Source organism: Opisthorchis viverrini (assembly GCF_000715545.1).
Source record: "Opisthorchis viverrini unplaced genomic scaffold opera_v5_18, whole genome shotgun sequence".
In the NCBI taxonomy this organism is placed as follows: Eukaryota; Metazoa; Platyhelminthes; class Trematoda; order Opisthorchiida; family Opisthorchiidae; genus Opisthorchis; species Opisthorchis viverrini.
The window spans coordinates 1,604,946-1,626,649 of record NW_008751674.1 but is presented as its reverse complement, the minus strand read 5'-3'; the positions used below and the strand labels follow the sequence as shown (position 1 = coordinate 1,626,649).

At 45.9% G+C, this 21,704-nt stretch overlaps 2 protein-coding genes across 2 annotated transcripts in view; one reads left to right on the top strand and one right to left on the bottom strand.

Moving 5' to 3' along the window:
• Positions 1 to 807: 807 nt before the first annotated feature.
• The window catches only part of T265_01675 (hypothetical protein), a gene marked incomplete at both ends in the record, with an annotated part of 26,397 nt that continues 5,500 nt past the window's right edge, over positions 808 to 21,704 (top strand). The window contains 13 exon segments of the mRNA XM_009165741.1: positions 808 to 939; positions 978 to 1,555; positions 7,008 to 7,271; positions 7,369 to 7,718; positions 10,393 to 10,852; positions 15,167 to 15,337; positions 16,606 to 16,848; positions 16,959 to 17,307; positions 19,285 to 19,401; positions 19,908 to 20,125; positions 20,138 to 20,183; positions 20,553 to 20,714; positions 21,231 to 21,394. Of these exon segments, the coding sequence (XP_009164005.1) occupies positions 864 to 939; positions 978 to 1,555; positions 7,008 to 7,271; positions 7,369 to 7,718; positions 10,393 to 10,852; positions 15,167 to 15,337; positions 16,606 to 16,848; positions 16,959 to 17,307; positions 19,285 to 19,401; positions 19,908 to 20,125; positions 20,138 to 20,183; positions 20,553 to 20,714; positions 21,231 to 21,394 (3,198 nt within the window).
• Positions 20,635 to 21,063, bottom strand: T265_01676 (hypothetical protein; the record flags this gene model as incomplete). Its single annotated transcript, XM_009165742.1, has 1 exon — positions 20,635 to 21,063. One exon carries the CDS (start codon positions 21,061 to 21,063, stop codon positions 20,635 to 20,637), a length of 429 nt encoding a protein of 142 aa, XP_009164006.1.

The window sequence follows — 21,704 nt, the reverse complement described above, 5'->3', positions numbered from 1 at the left end:
TGAACAAAGCTTGGAAAACAGGTTCTTCACCGTTGTTCCAGAAATCACACGGCAGGGACGTAGTAAGAAAATTTTCAAGCTCGGAGCACACAAATTTATCAGACAAAATTTTTCTCATTTCGGGTAGTAGCTGCGTGGAATAACCTTCCCTCGACGGTTGTACACGCTCCCTCTAGAACCCAGTTTAAAACTATTTATTTATGCGAATCCTCGCGCTGGCAAGTATACTGCCCCCGATGAGAACATAAAGAGCCATTCTACACACTTTTTTCACTTGTGCCTTTCAGGTGAACGACGGCCACTGACCGACAAGAACAAAACCGACCCGGGAAACCTGGGCAAAAGCCTCGATCCTGTGTATCGACTAGTGAATCCGTGACGGTTGCAAATGCTACGTTTGGGGGGTCGTTTAAGGCAAATTTGGGCGCTATTTTATTTGAGTTTCAGCTCTATCAATCCTTATTCTCAGAAAAGAGAACGGTAAAGTCGCAATAACCCCTTTTCGCTCGGGCTTTTCAGGTGGACCGCAGACGTGGAGGCCTCGATCCCTCGGTGAATCCGTGAACACCAGGATGTTTCCTACAAGAAATCAGGGCTAAGCAGCCCAAAAAGAGGTATTTCAGTATTAGACTAACCCACTCAATCTGTGCTCGCGTCTACTGGAGCTTTTGTGCCTACCAAACTCTGTGGTTATGCACTTCCGCCTGATGTCTAGAGGAATGGAAACAAATGGATCAAAAGGACATTTCAAGGTCACCCGTACTGTTTGATTTCTGGATACGTCATTGGTGCTGGATGACTTGATTAATTTGTTGACCAAGATTGCGGTGCCGTCGTGCCGTTACTGTAGCTAATACTCCAGCATGTTCCCTCCACAATATCCTTCGCAACCTTTCCCGCCACATGGTGGTGTAGCAGGCTCCCGCCCTTGGGAATTACGTACGTTTTTTGAACTCACCTCCTGATGTATCCATTAGAAACCGCTCCCGATGGATTCCACGTACAAGAAAGTGCAAATGGCCGTTATTTTCCCCATCAGTATGTCGACATTGTCTTTAATAGACATGCTTGTAGATCCGGTCCACCGCTTCCTCCTGTGCCTCCACCAATTGACAAATTTGCTGCCATGAATCTAGGCCATCAAGTTTCACCAGGGCAACAACAACCCCTGGACCAAATGAGTTATGGTGCACCGCCTTATTACCAGCAGGAAAATCCCTCCGCTTTTCCTCAACATCCACCAACAGTTCCTCCATCACAGACACCCTACTACCCCCCACCCTCGGGTCAAGCAGCACATTCGACCCACTACCCTCCAAGTATGCCACCAACAATGTCTCCTCCCATGCCGCCACAACCACCTGGCCCGAATATGGCTCAACAAGGGGCGATAGAGCCACCAATGCCTCGGTACCCCCAGTACCCTCCAAGTGCTGCGCTGGGTAATAAATCCCACCCACCTGGTGTTCAACCTCAATATCTGAACGGCCCACCAGCGGCCCCAACGCAGCCTACCAAGAGAATAAGCGCTGAAGGACTACCGAGCGCTGTGGAGGTATGATTCTCTACATTTGCTGGCACCCTCATATTAGCAAATTCTCGATGACCACAGGCCTTGAGAAACGGATTTCTTAGTATTGCACGAGGGAACTTACGTAAACTGCTTACACAGTTATGTTGTTTGCATAGTCGGATGTGGTCAAGTTTGGACTTTAGTGTAAGAATAAGTGATATCATTACTCATGGATGAACTTCACTAAGTAAAAAGCTCCACATCTTAAAGATAGGTAGAAGCTACACGGGAGCAGTATTATCCAGAAGGCACTTCTAATAAAAGCAAGTGCTTGCTTATTTTTACTATCAAAATGACTGTCCTAGAGTGCTAAGCGTAAGGAATTGCCCTCAAGGTGGTTTGATTTTGGGAACACAAGTGTTGATTGTAGTAGACCGTTACCAGTTCTGGTGAGGGTAAACTGGCAATAAGTCTCTGCGCAGCCAGAGATATCGCGTGAGAAATCTCCTCAGCATCATCAGCCAGTACGCGATATGTAGATGTCTGGCATAATTATTGCCTCGTCTCCGTGGTTGTCTCACATAGCTTCCTCCACATTTTGTCCGTGGACTCTAGGTTTCAACCATGTTCCAATTTTAACCTGGCTAATATCTTTGAGGTCCGTGAAAGCAGGTGTTTCGAAAGTCTTCGGCAGTGAAAGCTGCCCGGTGTAGTTTAAGAAACACTCAAGACTTGCACGAGAACGCCAAAATGCCGTCCTGTGTGGTTCATCTCCGTGCATGTGTGGCTCAAGACGCGAGCAGCCCAGGGGGAGCATGGCACATTTTTAATGTCAAGGGGCTGTCGCTTTTCCACTCACCTGATGAAAGCTGCCTGGACCCGTTTATTCATCTATCCTGGGTTCCCCAAATCGATCACTGAATCTCAACTTCGTCAACGAACATAAAGATTTAGGATCGTTCATTTGTTGGCAGTTGGTTGTTGAAGGCTTGAAAAAGGAGGCGCCCTACAACTAAACCCTGTGGAACTATACTTCCAAATCAATTTTAATCAGAGAGGACATTGTTCGAACAACCAGAATTTGATGCCTTGGATAATTTTTCGTCCAGGTCAGCAAAGCTGAACGCACCTTCTAAGGTAAGATATCGACATAAGCGACGGCATGCCTATGGGTTCCAACAATCCTGGTTGCCGGACTTGGCCACTCTAGGCGAAGCATAGTAGACTTCCTCATGTCTCCGACCGAGTGGAGTCGGTTGAAATCAGTTGACATGCAGTGAAGTTATCAAGAAACGGGTTTTTCAGTCAGTAGGTGCTGCGCTCAAGGACTGCGCAGTTGGACCATGTGTTGTGCATGTCGAATTACTGTTTGTCTTAAACCCATTGCTCTTCACGCTCAGTTTGGCGTGCGGAATCCCATGTGGGTAGGCAATATATTATGACAGAAGGGAATGAGGAATGTTACGAAAAATATGGATGTTTACCTTTCTCTACTACCATCCCTGTTCTTGACTGGAGACACTTAGTGATACGGTAGTTAGCCGATGCCGGTGGCATTCATTTTATGAGATTCAATCCGGATTGTCTGATGGAGTGTTGGAGTTGTAGACGCTATGAATGTTCGTGACAGGCTAGCTCTAGGTCCCCATCCCCATCCCGTTATTCTTTTCCCCGTTGTAAGGCTTTAGTCAACTAAGTTGACATACTTGTACAGCAGTGACGCACCGCACTGATGCCGTTATTGACAACGATCGGATGATGATGGCGATTCCTGATATTCCCAAATAAGTTCACATGAATATGGCATACTCCAGGGCTATCGTCTACCATGTCCATCCACGAGTCCGTCGCAGTCATCTTTTTCCTTGTGAATGAGTGTTCGCGGCAAAATCCAAGAGTTGGAAACGTTGCGCATCACAAAGGCTTGTTCATTCATCAACTACTATGGATACCTACGACCCAAATGAAAAAGAATCAGTGACCTGCAATCCCTCGGATTGCTCAAAGGCATTCAAAGACAATTCCGAAAGCCTGTTCGGTTCCCAAATAAGTAATATTGATGGCTAAGGAGCTAAGTACACACTCTTACTGAGCTCGGTCTCTACTGCAGGCTTGCCTCAGTATCAGGACTATGATACTCTCGGGATGCTCTCTTATGCTGCTCTTAGAAGCCGCGTTTCACAGCCATATAACAAAACAACCGCGTGTCCACACTGATACACACATCCTTTTAATAATTAGGAATATGCCCCTTTGCCGCCACATGCATTCCAAATTAGGAAACGCCACCCGAGCCTTAGAGATTCGTGCATTTGACCCCATCTGCCACATTACACGGGAGACCCACACAACTTCTGAAGCACATAAAACGCTCCATAATTTCGAGTGCCTCTCCCACTCTTTTCTTTTTCACTCTAAGGCTTGAAATATAATTAGATGAATTTTCAATCAATTGGAAAATGTTTTGGACCCATTGGATAGTCATTGTTTCAGAGAGGTTTGGTGCCACATGTGAAACCGCTGTGCGTAAATGTGGCGATCTTGTTCCAGTACGACTTCACGTCTGAGAGTCGAGCAGTTGGAAGTTATTTCAGAAAATTAACTCCGGGATCTGCCAGTTTCAGTTGCTAAGCTAGTCTTCCGTCCAGTACAAGCCCTGGAGTGCGAAGAGAGAGGCGACTCTAGAGGAGCGCATAGTCAAAATCCACATAAGGGTTGCAAAACAAGTGGCCATCGGTCATTGATTTACCACATCGGTAATTGATGGCGTTGTGATCATTTCGGGTTCCTGACTGGTATATTGTTGGAGGGTACCATGTTGCCCGAAGACTTTGGTAATTTCGGAAATTAGCACTGGATACCAACCGTCTGTGGTCAGGACGCAGCCAAAGTAGCTGACTGCCGTTGTCCTTACATAGTGATTCTAATCCAATTCAACCACTTAATTAAGTTCCAGATTCACCATTTTCCCATTTTTTCAACTTGTGCATTCACATCTCCTGGAACCGCAACAATATCTGAGCTTTTAGTTCGACGTAACAAGTCCTTCAATTCGCCACAACAGTTTTCTGATGTCAAGTGCAGTCTGTTGGAGCGTAAGCAGGCACGACAGATAGCGATCAACTTCCTGATCATGGGGCTCCTTCAACGAGGTTGCCGGACAAACCGTACAGATGCGACTATTTATGGGTATGCAGCCAAGCAAGGGTCCTTCAGTTCAGTGATTTAGAACGATACCGGCCCTGCACACCCCGCCGTAGCGGCCACTGAAGTGGTGAGTAGAGAGTGATGGGGTAGTTAGCTTAGTGACTTTAATTGCATCTTGAATCTTTGTTTCTGATATGCAGCATACTGACGTCAAGCGAGTCAGTTGTGAGAGTAAGAGTAGCTTTCCCTTTCTTGCTTTAGGGTGCTAACACTAAAGACCATCAGATAGACTGGGCATCGAAGCCTGAAGATTGATTTCTAGGTGCTTGAAACCTTCGGCGGCAGCTGACGCGCAGATGTTGCGGTCAAGATTGATGCAAAACGATCGAAGTCGTCAGTTTCAACAGATAGGCCGACTTCCAAATGGAATGCAACGAAACTGGTAGGCTGGTGGCCTTAAAAGCGTTACATTATTCTTTTCCCATGTGGGATATCTGGTGGTTCATGCCTTGTTGCTGTAATCATTTACTAAGCGTTCGTTATGTTCATTACATGTCAAGCAGAAGTTGATGGTTCAGCTATACTTTCACTGAGAAGAATGCTTTCTGGATTTGGTTGCCACTGGTTTACACTCGTTGGAAAGCTCGCTGAATACTGAAGGGTGATTAGCATATTCCGCGACTAGTCCGCACATAGAAATCAGTTTACTTTCTCCATACTCCTCCAATTTAAAAAAATCGTGAAGATTTGCCAAAGATTTGCCATGAAAAATCTAGTAGCGGTGAGAGATTAATCTTTTTATACGTAAGTGAAAGCACGCAGTACCCTATTCAGTTTGATAGGACGGTGCTAGCCGTCGTGATCTTGCCTTTTGATTTGCTTACTTTTCAAGTGTTCTTACATACTACTTGCGAAACAATACGGCTTTGCGAACTTCTCACTTCTACGGTTAATTCTGTCTAAGAAGACGAAGGTCATGGTACTCAAAATAGATTGATCCGCCGCCCAAGTATAGTCTCAACTAAAATGTTTGAACGTAGTTTGGAACGAAAAACGCGTTTCAAACAACTAAGGGCATCGATCTTAATGAGTCTCTTCTACTTTTTGCCTTACCGTCTCATATGGGTTCAGTTTCGCTACGGACGAGCCGCCACTGGACTGCATCATCCGATCAAATAAGACGGAGTATTTGTTTGCTACTATTTATCATGGCTAATTTCGTCACCATCAAGAATAGGCTCGGAGTAGTTTTATGGTAACTGAACATATGGGAAAAGGTGTCCGTAGTTTCACGTGAGCTTCCAACTGGGGTATTTGCTAGATCCTGGGACAGCGCATTCCTGTGCCGGTTGTGAGTGCGAAAACGTCCACTAGTGGGTTCATCACAATAATTCACGCCTCTCAAGCGTATCCTTCCTCTATCCTCAGTTGACTTGGATTGTCGTTGCATTTCGTACCACCTCTATTGGACTGAGGCCATAATGTCCTGGGAAATTTCACTTATAATAGCTTTGCCACTATATTTGATATTCATATGTTACACTGTACGTAATATCCAACTCCATCCTGTGCTCTGCTGATTGCTGCTCTACTTCACTGCCTGATTTATGACTTGAGAGTAGCGCCGAAGTTCTAGAAGAGAAACAATGATGACTCTTCTTGGCATCGATATTCACTTTTCCCCAGCAGTTTAACGAGAAGCTAGGTCACCTTAAAGCTCTTGTGGAATTCCGACCGCGGCACGAACTCAGTAGCTTTCCGCTTCGGAATTCAAGCGTCAGCACTTAGTGTTGTCGGTGATGATGATGATGATGATGGCTGCTTCAGAATGGGATCATTCATACTATGCTTCCCATCACATCCAAAAATTGTCTGGTAGTACTTTTACTACGTTTTCTAGCCCTATGTAGCGCCACGTCTAATGCAGCAAAATATTAGAACAACCCATGTGGAGTTGGACAATTATTTGGTGTTGTTAACTTTACAGTCAAATAAACAGCAGGCACGTTGGAATCCCAAGCTAGCTTCATGAGTGTTCCGCTTCGTATATGGTCAACCTGGTGCTCACGGACGAAATAGCAAACACGGGAACTCGCCTGATTTGACCCCAAAAGATAACAGTTTCGATCAACATCATGAGAACTACTGAAATAGAACCAGGCTTTCGCACTAATCCACATTTATTCGCCCTTTTTTATCAATTATGCCCTTCGAGGAGCTGCAGATGTCGTGCGATTGCTGCCCAGCAAAACTTCCACAGCCATTGTTTCACCCCATAAATAAATATTGTTCCTGCAGAAAAACGCGTGCTGGGTTCATTCTGAAAGAATCCTCTTCTTTCCCACAGGTAATCGAATCAAACCGAACGCAATGTTCAGGTCCCTTTTTCACCAGCCAGCGCAGCGTCTTGCCTCCATTGGTTACCACCGATTTCAGCTGTCGTGATGAGGGCAACTGCAACCCTCGTTTCATCCGGTCCTCTCTCTACGCGATTCCGACCACGTCCGACTTGATGAAGACAGTTGGCATCCCGTTCACACTGACGATTTCTCCATTCGCATCCCTGCATGCTGATGACCAACCCATTGTGGTTAGCGACATGGGTGAACAGGTGAATTGGTTTCGACTGACCTATATGACCACGCTTTGTCATAGCTTTGCTCATAGCATACCAATGTTCTGCTCACTCTTTTTTGCCGTGCTTTCAGGGTCCCGTCCGTTGTATGCGATGCCGAGCCTATATGAATCCGTTTGCGAGCTTTATTGATGGTGGCCGACGTTTCCAATGCTCATTGTGCGGTGGAGTCACAGAAGTACCGGTTAACTACTTCGCCCACTTGGATCATACCGGGCGCCGGACTGATACATACCACCGACCGGAACTGTGTCTTGGCAGTTACGAGCTCACGGCCACAGCAGAATATTGCAAGAACAATGAACTGCCGTTACCACCGGCTTTTCTCTTCTTGCTGGATGTCTCACAAACGTCGATTCGTTCCGGACTTGTACAGCTATTTTGCTCACAGTTCATTGAGCGTATATTGCCTAAACTCCCAAAGTAGGTGTATTTTACTCACTCGTGCACATATCCTGGTCACTATTGAACTAGTTCCATCCGAATTAGTGCCTCAAATAGGGTGATAATCAAAGTAGACCTCTGGGCACGTACAATGACTGTGGCGTGCTGTCAAACGCCCCTAAAGCGATCAAATCCGTCTTCGTTGCAAGAGTATTACAACTGTACGACGGTTCTGGAGTACATCAGGATCTATTTTATTTTTGTGTATATTTTGTGCGTATTCATATGTAGTTTATCAAAAGCCCTACTAGGGATGTACGTGTGGTGTTTCCTAAATTGACGCTGGCAATTTTTTTTTATTGGTTCCAAACTGTCTTCGCTAATGTCCTTGATCGATAAACGGGACTTTTCGTGTGAATATCTGCGTGTATTATGCATTATAGTGAGTTCTTAGTCAATTAATTCAATTCAATTTTTCAGCTCTAAACCGTGTTCCATAGGCACCTTGGTTCCAGCTGCTACAGTTTTGATCAGCGGAAAACGGGAGAGTGAGACATACAGCCGAGCATTAGAAGTGATGAGATGTTAGGTTAGTTGGAGAACTGGGTGAAGGCGATAGCTTCGATGCGACACTGATTTTGCGATTGGACAATTTGTTCCAGTGTCATTAACCTTTGGTGAGTTGAGTCCTTGGGCCCCCATCCAAGGAGGCAGCACTTGTCGACGTGACCAGGTCGTTGCCAGGTCGTACCCTGTCCACCTTTCGATCGCTTCCACTCAGCATTGGGCTAGGGGAAAAGAGCTCTGCAAGCCGGAAGTTCGTCTGGTTTGCGGGATACATGCCCTAAACAGCGTAACCTATGAAGCGTGAGTAATTCACCTACCGTGAGAGAGTTCCTTCTTCCTAGGACCATCTGGCACACCTCAACATCACTAATCCGGTGTTCTCACCAGACCCAACCAATGCTTCGAAGGCACCGATGGTCAAACACTGACATCTTTCGTATGTCCTCTGTGCGTAGAGGCCACGTTTCTCATCCATAAAGCAGTGTGGATCGCACTGCCGCAGCGTAAACTGTGCCATTGACAAACAAACTGACGTCACGTCGGCGCCATAGTTGTCGAAGGTTGGCACAAACTGCCCTGGCCTTCAAGATTCGAGGGGTAATCTCATCTCTGGCCAATCCACCGAAACCTAACTAACTGGTAACAGGTAAACAAATTTATATACCACGTCGATTGGCTCGCCTGCAAGCATGAGGTTCGGGTTCGATCCCACCAGGTCTTGTAGCAACACTCTCCAGTTAACAGGTGTGAAGCACATGCATGTTGTGTTGACTTGGTACCAAGCAGATCGACTGCGGCGTTTTCAACCCTATATTTGGGATTATATCGCTATGTTATATGACCAAATGTTCATCAATCTGCGGTTCTCCACACGAAATGGGTGAAAATTCTAGATCACATGATTGAAATGCTTTTGAACATTACTTCGAAACAACCCAGAAAATTGGAGTGGTGTGTGTGTGTGATTAGGTTGTTCATTTCACCTCACAGTCCAATTTCTGCAATATCCATACTCCTCGATCAGTCGTAGGGTGTTCCCTCGTTGTTCACATTTCGTTCTCACATCGCCTCATTTGTTTGTCTTATTGTATCATACTTTCTGATCGTCGATGGGAACATGTGTGATATGGGGAAGCACGATGTATGTATTAGATGAGACCGTTAAAACACTTCTCAACATCCTGAAGTTGTGCTTGGTTTCTCGGACAAGACGTAATTTGGTTGTTAACAATAAGATGTGTAGATTCCTGCTCCACCCAAAATTCCCTCGAATAGCCACGGAATCATGGTCTTATCATTCCGGCTTACACCGAGTCCCGTGTTCAGCTGGCTCCACACACACACACACACCGTCTATTATATGTTGTTTACAGTTTAACCCTTTTTGCAAGCAGTCTGGCGATATTGATGGGTAGGACTTGGAGCGCCTGGTGGTCCATAATTCAGTACACCCTTAGCACAAACCCCGTTGTTGAATCACGCGTGTGCTGTCCCTGTCAAGTTGCAAGCTGTCAGAAAGAGCGTTGTTCTTCATACCAGGTTGGTATGCATCAACAGTGACTGGACAGATGAGGTTGCCTAAGGTTTAGTTGCTGTCGGTTTGATTAGTGAATTCCACCTGACCTGCTTGGCTGGAGACAATTCACAGTGTGGCTACAGGCTCACATGTAATGAAGATAATATTCGTTCAGCTGTAGAACCCTTCCTGGTGCCTAACTGCCATACCACTCGAAGGAAGCACGAGGGCCGGGATACTGCCAGCCTAGATAGGAGCAGTCGAAATGCAAAGATCGGGTTCGAACCACGGACGTTTCGGTCAGTAATTCCGCGCTCTAACCACTGAACCATCTTGAGGTCAGGTCCATTTTTCCATCCAGCTTGTCTAACTACTTAGTGGGATGGGATGTAAGCTCCTCGAACCGTTTGTGGTGAATAAGCGATGAGTCCCTCGCCATCAGTTTTCTTTTTTGCAAACGGGACGCGTACCACTTCGAATAATCCATTGACTAGAACCTGTTAGTCAACACACGTATAGCATACTGGATAGGGACTGAAGTTCTCTAAGCTGCATATGCTACCAAACTTATTTGAATTCTTCTCCCGTACACATATTACTGGTCGACTTACCTAATATCTCACGATTTAGGGATGACAATGCTCCGGAAAGCGCGTCTGGAATCAGAGTGGGATTCATGACCTATGATCATCAGCTTCATTTCTACAGTTTGGCTCCCGAAACTGCTTGCAACGGTACGACCGAGGGTAGCATCCACCATGCCGACGTGTACGTCAAGCCACAGATGCACATTGTTGCCGACGTAGAAGACGTTTTCGTCCCAACGATAGAAGGCTTTCTAGTCCCACCGGAGGCCTCCTCTATCAGTAGCCTATTGAGCCTAATTCCTGTGCAGTTCAGTTCCAATTCGGCATCATCTGCTCCGGACGCGATGCTGGGTCCGGCAATACAGGCTGGTCTAGAGACGTTACGTGCAGCCAATCGACCAGGGAAGTTGTTTGTCTTCCATTCCAATCTTCCAACAGCGGAAGCTCCAGGAAAATTGAAAAATCGAGACGATCGGCGTCTTGTCGGCACTGAGAAAGAAAAGGTAAGTGCAGTCCTTTCTCCTCGATTGTGTCGTCTGCATGGATAGTGTCTGTAGACGAATCCGAGAGCCATTTCAACTCTGCAGGCGTCAGGGTTCTTCCATGGTCAAATCGAAACAAGTTAAAGGGCAGTGAAGCGTCGGTGTTAAACACTGATGTCATGCTGTCGATGATGAGGGAGTTGATAGCTCTGCCTGCTCTCACCAAATATGGCATATTCGAGCGAAATCCCACCGTCACAGGAGTTAGTGTTTCACCGTTTTAGTAGCAACACCATTACTCTACAAACTAGTGTAGTGTCTGACGATCAATGGCGTCTAATTCATCCACTCAGTCTGGAAAGATGACCATTGGCCGCTGAATTCAGCGCTGTTGTTTTAGTATTCTTCAGAGGATGGAGGTGTGGTCTTTGCAGTTTGGCTTTCAAACATACCTCTCTTTCTCTTCGCACCGGCTTTCGCTAGGGCGGGTCCAGAGAGAACTTCGGGTGCTGCAATTGCTCTCGCAAACCCGTTCATTGGTTCCCATCCCGATTTCTTTGCTCCATACAACACTAGAAAGTCTGGGAAGACACGTTACAAGCGCTTCTCTGCCTTTTTTTCAAAAGAAAGACCTATGCGACCCATTCAGGCCTGCTGCTTGAAGCAGTCGACGATTTTTTCATGTCAAGATGTCAATGCTCCACATCTCATTCAGATTCCTCTATTGTCTTTGAGAGTTGCTTTTCAGGAGTCAGTTGAATTGGCCTTTTAAGTGATCACCCCATCTCTTCCGACGGCGATTTGGTGAGCAAACTGCTGAGCCATCTTTCTTGTTGAATTTTTCGCCAATAAAAGCTCCTTCCGTCTGGTTGATCAGATCACTTGATACACGGGCGACCGTTTTCAGTAGCAAAGGCCTTCGTCACCTCATGGGATGTTAGTATTAAAAATTAATATAACCGTTCAGCTGTAACACCTTTGCGGTGCCTAGCTGCCGTACCACTCGAAGAAGGCATGAGGCCTGGGATACTGCCAGGTTGCCCAAGCCTAGACGGGAGTGGTCGAGATTCTGAACTTGGGTTGTAGCCACTAACCTTCGGTCAGTAAGTTTGTGTCTCAACCACTGAGCCTATTCGAGCAGACAGGGAGGCTTTGCTGGTGGCTGGGGCACTTTGCAATTGCTAACTTTACTCAAAATTCGTAAGAGAATACCATTCAATGCTAAAACTTAAAATCCCCATGTCGTTGTCCTCGAACTCTTAGAGTCGAATCGTCCAGCTGTTCGGTGCCTAACTGCCATGCCACCAGAAGGAGGCGAATGACCGACGCCTGGTCAGAGTTTCTTTGTGAGATATATCACTTGTGTTTTTAACTGTGTCTCCATGTCCTCCTAACTCGCTATTTTCGTTGGGCTTCGTGCGTACTTCGATTTGGCTGGCCATAAAGTGCCGGTAGGCGCTGGAGCAGTTTTATTACCTCAAAATTATCTTCTTTTTGCCAGAGTTCCTCGGTTTGGCAAGTAAGTACCTCACCCCGTCTAACCTGCATCATGTTTCCGTATATACATCCTAACTTTTATCGTCGCCCTGTTCCGATTGCTCGGAAGTTGGGTACCGGTAATCTACCCGTGAATCTTGCTCGGACGAGTACAAGGCCTTCTTGAATAGGGCTTGTTTTGTTGCTTTACTCCGCATTGCTACTATCGGATATTTGCTGATAGCTCGGGACCTCTGAGTCACTTCCTTTCTCTAGATCAAATCGAGTTCCCATCCAGAAGGAAGGGAACGTTAGTTGCTAACGCTACCGATTCGACTGATCTCATTTGTCATCCTTGTTCCACTCGATCGAAGTAACCTTAGTGAGCTTGTGGACCTGTGAGTTCTGATGATTAGTGAACTTCAAGGTCAAATCGAACGTGCCTTAAAGATGTTTACCGATTCCTGATCACATTGTCAAGGTGCTCCAGACCCTAAAGGATACGTAGTCCGTCTTTCCGTCATCTAGTTATTTGTTGGTTTCCGTCTACGTAACCGGTTCCGCATTCACTTGTGGACTGATACAGCAGACAGCAAACTTCCGGTTTACCTCTCCTCATCAGGGCCTGGATTTATGCGGTGTTGCACACGTCTCATTCAGCGTTGAGGCTACATGTTGAATTGTTCCAGTGGTTAGTTCCTTCATACCTGATGAAGAGGCATTCTGTGATTACGGGCCTTGGATATAGTGTCACATTGAGAACATTTTGATCTCACTTCCTCTAATGAACTCTTCAGGATATCCATTTCTGTGTGCTAAATTTTTGGCTGTCCAATGTGGCTTCTACTTCGTCGTGAGGTCACAGACTGGTCATCCTCTTATCCTCTTTGCCCTGTGTCACATGCAAAACACTGATGTGCTCTTAACCTACTCGGCCGAAACAATACACACGAATCGGCCAGCTGTTCAATCCTATTGAATTAGAAACGAGGGCGAGCCATGGTATTGAAAGGTCTTTGCGCACTCCCAACGAAGGGTGCTTCGCTAGTCGAGGGTAAGCAAATAGCAACCTTGGGACTTAGTTCTCAACTCTCCGATGCTTTCCAATTCTTTTCACTGCTTTCCATTCATTGTCTTTCTGCAGTCCAAAACAGCACGAGAGGTCATCTCCCACCTACTAGTTGTCTAAGACTACCAGGTGGACGTAGCGCACGGCCAGTTTGGACCACAGATCTGTCATTTACTAGCCCCTGCCTTACACTCTGAACTACTTTGAACTTTGGATCCTTTCTCGAGTTCTACAACGCAATGAAATTCGCCGCAAACAAACTGTTCTAAATGGGGCATTCGGTAATACTCATCTAGGAGTGGTACAACTTTGCCCTCTCTCTCTCCATATATATATANAAGATAGATTGTTCCATTTTCTACTTACTGTTGTAATGACGTGCCGTGCCGCACACAGGCGGCGCCCATCCATCGTTAAGTAACTGGAAAGGGAGCAGTTTGACTGGTGTTTGTTTGCTTTGAGATGTAATTTTTAGCCATCTGGTTTCGTCGTCGTGCCCCACTCCGTAACCACACGTTCGCTGTACGCATTTCTTCGATTGACCGACGCCTCTGACAGAGAAGTTGGATGGATGATTCTGTCTTTATCTTTGATTTCCTGTTCTTGGTTTAATCGAGATTTGTCTGTCCATCTATTGCATATATTCATTGTTTTGGACAGTCTTGATCCCCATATTATTGTTGCTTCCTGTTTTGTTCGGCTCCTATGCCCGGATTTCCTTCGTTTTGGTTTAACTGCATAATTCTGACCCTCATTGTGACTAATCCAGCGAAATCTCCTCAACATCAATGTCATTGGCTTCCTCGGCTACCCTTACTTTCTCTGATGTTTCCCGAAGCATTGTACCGAGATGCCCCTCTCGGAATCGAACAGGCTTAGGGACAACTGTACGTCTCAAGAACGGATAGAATTTCCCGTGTGCAGAGTCTGATTGGTCGGATATGTTTCCCCTGTGTGGGAGGGTAAACTGACTCCTTTGGAATCGTGAGTGATGGCAGCTTCGAATTGAGCATAGCTGATGTAAATACTAATAATCGTTCAGCTGTAAAACTCTTTCGGTGGCTAGCCGCGTTTGCACTCGATGGAAGTACGAGGGCTAGGACACGGTCAGCTTGACCAAGCCTAGACAGGGAAAGTCGAGAGGCAGAAGTCGGGTTCGAACCACGGACCTTCGGGTCAGTAAACTCGCTCTCTAATCACTTGGGCCATCTCGCACCTGATGTACGTTAATGATGACCATGTTTTCTATTTGATAATCTCGTTGGGACATTTCGGGTTTTAAAATGAATTTTGTCGTTCCACGTGGTTCGATTGCTTCCTACAGTTGATCAAACCTCAAAAACCGGAAATTGTAATCCAGCGACACTTTTCACTTCCATTTAACATGGTTGTCGAGCTTGCCGATGGTCTCGTAGGTGTTTTGCCTCAAATCAAAAAGACTTCGTCCGCACATAGTGGTAAAACGTTCGTACACCAATTGCCAACCTTGACAAACAGATCAACAAACAACTGATCGATAACCAATGAACACATCCGAGCTACTAATCCTCTGATTCATTGGTGACGTGTTTGATGTGAAGCTTCCATGTTTAGCAGTCTTATGTTTACGCTATCCAGAGTAATCCTAAACTTTCTAAAACTGTCGCGCCATTGCGTAATTCGAATCGCATCGAATCGAGGTCACCCGAACAAAACTGGGTGCATGTATATTAACCCATTCTTACCTCTGTTGCATAAGCCTTGAAGCGAACGGTAATTTAGCTGTCATCGTATTCTCACTCACTTTTCAGAGTATGCTTGTGCCTGCAGGAGACTTTTACACTGGACTGGGGCAGTTGTGTGTGGAGGCCGGGTGCAGCGTGGATCTATTCTTGTTTCCCAACGCGTACACCGACGTTGCCACTTTGGCGGAGATTCCCAGGTTAACATCGGGTCATTTGTACAAGTACAACTGCTTTCAGGTTGGTTTTGATTTGGCCTCGAACCATTGTCTGCTGTTTTATCTTGTGGGTCCTTTTGGTGATCATCCCGATTGTTTTATGAATAGATCATCTCTACAGTTCCAATTCGACTGTATCTGTCGGATCATTGTGTCCCACCACGTCCACCTATTTCGTGAACGTCGCATAGCTTTTACTTGGTGAAGCAACTTGGGGTCTTATGTGTCCGTTACATACTCACTCAACATTCTCGCAAATCATCTGTTCGCTAGCAACCTGTGAACCTGCCAATCCCCGTGTTAACCTCCACACTTTTGTGCTACTGTAAAAATTGTTCGTCGCTATTTTCATAGCTTTCATCCTGATCGTCATCATTCTTCTCATCAACATTGACAGTATCTCCACTTCATTATAGTCTTTGAAAGTTAGCAGTTCCCTTCTGATCATTTGTAATACGGGTGTTCTCCAGTACGGTACTGGCCTATTAGGCATTCATTCCTGGTAGTTTGAGGGTATCTGGGAGATTTCGTCTGGTAAATGAAGTCGTTCTATGCTGACACTGTATGCTGCACTATACAGCTGTTTCCTTCTATTTTGTTTGACTACTGTCTCCGCTCCAGTGCCGGAAAAAACTCACCGACAAGAAATGCAACAGATTTACTGCAAACTAGCTAGCGCGTGCAAGTACAACGGCCTCGCGCTGTATTTTTAACGGCATTGTTTGACCTTGATCCGAGGCTACCTGACGCTATATTCTCAAAGGCACTGTTTGATCGTCTTTCAGGTGGAGTTTGAGGGTCTCAGTAGGCTTTGGTTATTCGGTGATAGTCTTCAGGAATCGAACCTTCCTGACACATCCTTATTGGGAATCATCAGCAGTGCGGTTTGAAAACCTCACCGTTCGGTCACGAGCGGCTTGTGTGGACGCCTGTGCAATGGAGTGTGAATCGCTCTAATTTATCTGTTCGATAGCACAGCTTAATCGGTCAACATGATGGTCCTCTTGCATGAAAAGTTCGTATGAATAAGAATTCGACTCACGAAACTTGTTCTCACCACGGCTGTCCAGATGTAGATGTCTTGTAAACTGGATGTGCTGTTTCCATAATACTACAGTTTGAGAATCGCCAAGACCGTTTCCTCCATCGATATCGTAATTATAATATATATATTATATTATATTATATATTATATTAAGCTGGTTGTTGCCGATTTGTTGTTCTCTCCTGAATGACCCCCAAGATTCCTCATTATGCACTTTTACCTATTATTTTATCTTATTTCCATAGGCTGACCTCCAAAGTGAGCACTTCTTATGCGACTTGGAACGAGCCGTCTCCCGCCCCAAGGCATTCAATGCCGTCATGCGTGTCCGTACCAGTACGGGGATCAGGCCGGTCGAATTCTTTGGCAACTTCAACCTCCCAAATACCACTGATATCGAACTCGCTTGTGTTGATCCAGACATTGCTGTCACAGTGGAAATTAGACACGACGATAAACTTCAGGACAAAGATGTTGCATTCATTCAAGTAAGCATTTGTGTGTAACTTTCAGCAAAGTAGTGGTTGACTGGTTCTATTCCATACATATTTGACGTTGTACTACCGATTCTTTTACGTCGCCCCCCCCATTTCTTCAGGTCGCCTGTCTGTTCACCTCGTTGTCTGGCCAGCGCCGCCTTCGCATTCACAACCTATCCCTGGCCACCACTAGTTCCATTCCTGAGATATTCCGCATCGCTGAATTGGATACTCATATGAACTGGTTGAGCAAATTTGCCATGCGTGCTTTGTGCACACGGGCACATCCGCATGTGGTAGACGACTTGACTGCGCGTACCGCCCATACACTGGCTGCGTATCGGCGTCATTGTTCCGGCGGTCCGGGCGATGTCGGTGCCAGCCCAGGCGAGCTTGTATTACCACAGAACATGAAACTCTATCCACTATACGTTCAGTGTCTGATGAAATCGGATGCCTTTATGCCTGGTAAGTGTCCCTCGGTAACCCTACCAACAGCTGTTCGGCCACTTGGTTTAGTCTTTCTTGTTCGACACCCCCCCCCAACAGAGTAAGTACCACGGGAAAAGGCGGGTCTGCGTCCGGCTTCTTGGGGTTGGTACACTATTTCCCGGCTAGCACGCACACTGTTGTGAACTTTATAGTCGAGTGTTCGAGACTTGGGAGTTTTTTTTGTTCCAGCCCAGTGCACTCACGTAGTATAAAAGCTGGTCGACCAGGACGGACCAGATCTACCCACCTTTTGTGATACAGCTGTCTGTGTCTTGAGGGAGCACGTCACAGAGGAGTTTACCAATAGATCAACCCTTCCTACGAGATGATCCCTCGAAAGGGGAACAATGATGAATTTCCTCTCTTCTTGAACCGAACGTTTTGCCTTGGTTCCACGTTTTCTCGCCTCACAGTGGAGGTGCGTTTTGCACCCCAAAGAACACACCACAAAGCGAACGATTTTGGCTGGTCTCAATAGTGCACAGCTTCTCGCGGGGACCAACCAAGTAATTTTTTGGCTTCTCGTATTCAACCCGGTTGTTTCGGTATAGTCCTTTACCGCTTTCCTGCCTATGCTTGTCACAGATCAGACGTTATCTACCCTAGGTTTTTGGCAGCAGTACCATTCAGTAAATTTTCTCAAGCAGGACGTGTTCAGAAGGTGATCGTGCATGGTCCGCAGAGTTTTCCCGAAAAACCGCGAATATCATCCGTGACTCGCTTCGAGGAAAAGCAAACACGCACCAATCGTCGAAGTGTAACTGCTTTTTGCTTGCAGACTAACAAACTAACCGATAGTGTGCTTCAACGAGGCGTCAACTGCCAGTTTGGCAGCTCCGGAACTGGCCGTGTGACAAATACTCGCTATGAACTAAGATCCGCCAGGACAAGCGATAACCAGTCGTAACACTTAGTGCTCGAGATGGCTCAGTGGTTAAAGCGCGAATTTATTGACCGGAAGACTTTAGGTTAGCAGGGCTCCTGAGCAATATACTACACTATACTATACTATACTATACTATACTATACTATACTATACTATACTATACTATACTATACTATACTATACTATACTATACTATACTATACTATACTATACTATACTATACTATACTATACTATACTATACTATACTATACTATACTATACTATACTATACTATACTATACTATACTATACTATACTATACTATACTATACTATACTATACTATACTATACTATACTATACTATACTATACTATACTATACTATACTATACTATACTATACTATACTATACTATACTATACTATACTATACTATACTATACTATACTATACTATACTATACTATACGATGATCATGCATAGTACGCAGAGTTTTGCCGAAAAACCGCGAATATCATCTGTGACTCGCTTCGAGGAAAAGCAAAAGAAACTGATCCAACCACGCACCAGTCGTCTACGTGTAACTGCTTTTCGCTAACAGACTAACAAACTAATCGATAAGTATGCTTCAACGAGGCGTCAACTGCCGGTTTGACAGCTTCGGAACTGGTCATGTGAGAAATACTCGCTATGAACTAAGACCCGCCGGGACAAGCGATGGCCAGTCGTGACACTTGGTACTCGAGATGGCTCAGTGGTTAAAGCGCGAATTCATTGACCCGAAGGCTTTAGGCTAGCAGGGCTCCTGAGCAGTATACTATGTTACAACCGGGAAAACCTGCTAACGACGTGTGCGCACACAATTTGTAGGTCATGCAACTTATTTGGTTAGGATTTTCTGCCCTTTTGATGCCTGGTAGTAACAGAACAATTAAGCCTACTCCTGTTAGGTAGTTGCAAACGGTAGACCCGCCTGAATCAAGGTCACTAAACTGACAGGCGCATTCTCGTCGAGATACATATGGCCATACATGAACTCACTTATTAGTCGCTTTCACCCCTAATATTCCCATTTTCCATGTTTCAGCGGACAATATTTCAATAGATGAACGCGCGTTGCTTATGTTCTACGTGAATGGTATGGACGTGAAACAATCGAACAGCTATCTTTATCCTCGTCTATTTCCTGTGGTAAGTTCCAGAAGTGATGAGGCACAAACGGTCTTGCCGTCGCCGGGAGCATCTGTGTGGGTTTTGTGTAACGCCCCCGAGAGCTGTATTTATTAAGGCGGCTGAATAACGTCCAATTTGTTGCATGAGTCGCCAGCGCATTTCTTCCCTTGAAACACCACTATTATCGTCTTCTATCTTCTGCGGGCCTGAGCTGGTGTCCGTTCTCAAACAACCAGCCTCCTCAATTACTACACGATCCACTACTAGGTATGAGCTACCGGTGTTGCTTGGCATCCAAAAGCGGCACGAGTTACAAGCAGCGGCCAAATGAACTCTGGAATCGAGGTTCGCGCCAGTGAGACTAACAACCTCGTCCTCATCAGGCTTCTTAATCTCACCAATATCAGAATTGGTTTTCAGCATGGAGTGGAGTACACCACGAACCCAGGAAAAATATCGGTGTCAATATCTGTGTAGCAGTCCCCACCCAGATAGAGGCGTGGTGAATAGGTGAAAAGAAACTAGCTATCTTTTCAGCATGGATCGGTGGACGGGTATGGACGCATGGAGCGAGATGGGCAAAGTGGTTAGAGCGCGAGTTTACTGGTGGTTCGAACCCGACCTCTGCATCTCGACTTCCCCTGTTTAGGCTTGGACAACCTGGCAGTATCCCAGCCCTCGTGCCTCCTTCGGGTGGCATGGCAGTTAGGCACCAAATAAGTGCTACAGTTGAACGATTTTTTTCATGGACGCATGTGCGCTTATAGTTGACCTATCTGAATCGATGCCCATGTATTGTCCACAGTGAAGTGAGTTCGCCATCCTAATGTGAAGTGATCGTTCCTGTCATGTCCCAAAGTAAGCTGTTTGCCGCACTTTCTAAATTGTCTAGTGGTTCACAATAAAAAATCAGGTGGGTTGCTATACTACTATGTGCTAACGAGGTATGGGCACACAAGTTGTAGATCATGCAAATTATTTGGTTAGGGTTTTCTGCCCTTATGGTGCCCAGTAGTAACAGAACCATTCAGCGCAATCCTGTTGGGTAGTTGTAAGCGATTGACCAGACTGAATCGCCGTCACTAAGCTGACAGGCGCATTCTCATCAAGATATATATGGCCATACATGAACTCACTTATTAGTCGCTTTCACCCCTAATATTCCCACTTTCCATGTTTCAGCGGACAATATTTCAATAGATGAACGCGCGTTGCTTATGTTCTACGTGAATGGTATGGACGTGAAACAATCGAACAGCTATCTTTATCCTCGTCTATTTCCTGTGGTAAGTTCCAGAAGTGATGAGGCACAAACGGTCTTGCCGTCGCCGGGAGCAGCTGTCCGTGGGTTTTGTGTGACGCCCCCGAGAGCTGTATTTATTAAGGCGGCTGAATAACGTCCAATTTGTTGCATGAGTCGCCAGCGCATTTCTTCCCTTGAAACACCACTATTATCGTCTTCTATCTTCTGCGGGCCTGAGCTGGTGTCCGTTCTCAAACAACCAGCCTCCTCAATTACTACACGATCCACTACTAGGTATGAGCTACCGGTGTTGCTTGGCATCCAAAAGCGGCACGAGTTACAAGCAGCGGCCAAATGAACTCTGGAATCGAGGTTCGCGCCAGTGAGACTAACAACTTCGTCCTCATCAGGCTTCTTAATCTCACTAATATCAGAATTGGTTTTCAGCATGGAGTGGAGTAAACCACGAACCCAGGAAAAATATCGGTGTCAATATCTGTGTAGCAGTCCCCACCCAGATAGAGGCGTGGTGAATAGGTGAAAAGAAACTAGCTATCTTTTCAGCATGGATCGGTGACGGGTATGGGCGCATGGTGCGCGATGGCCAAAGTGGTTAGAGCGCGAGTTTACTGGTGGTTCGAACCCGACCTCTGCATCTCGACTTCCCCTGTTTAGGCTTGGACAACCTGGCAGTATCCCAGCCCTCGTGCCTCCTTCGGGTGGCATGGCAGTTAGGCACCAAATAAGTGCTACAGTTGAACGATTTTTTTCATGGACGCATGTGCGCTTATAGTTGACCTATCTGAATCGATGCCCATGTATTGTCCACAGTGAAGTGAGTTCGCCATCCTAATGTGAAGTGATCGTTCCTGTCATGTCCCAAAGTAAGCTGTTTGCCGCACTTTCTAAATTGTCTAGTGGTTCACAATAAAAAATCAGGTGGGTTGTTCTCGTGTGTGTGTGTGTGTGTGTGTGTGTAGGAAGTCGGCGTGAAGTGTAGCAATGTGGAGCTTACGAATTAGGTCGACGCGCGTCTCCTAAACTGCATCGCTAACTGTTTTTCCTTTTTATTCATGCGATTTATTGTCGTC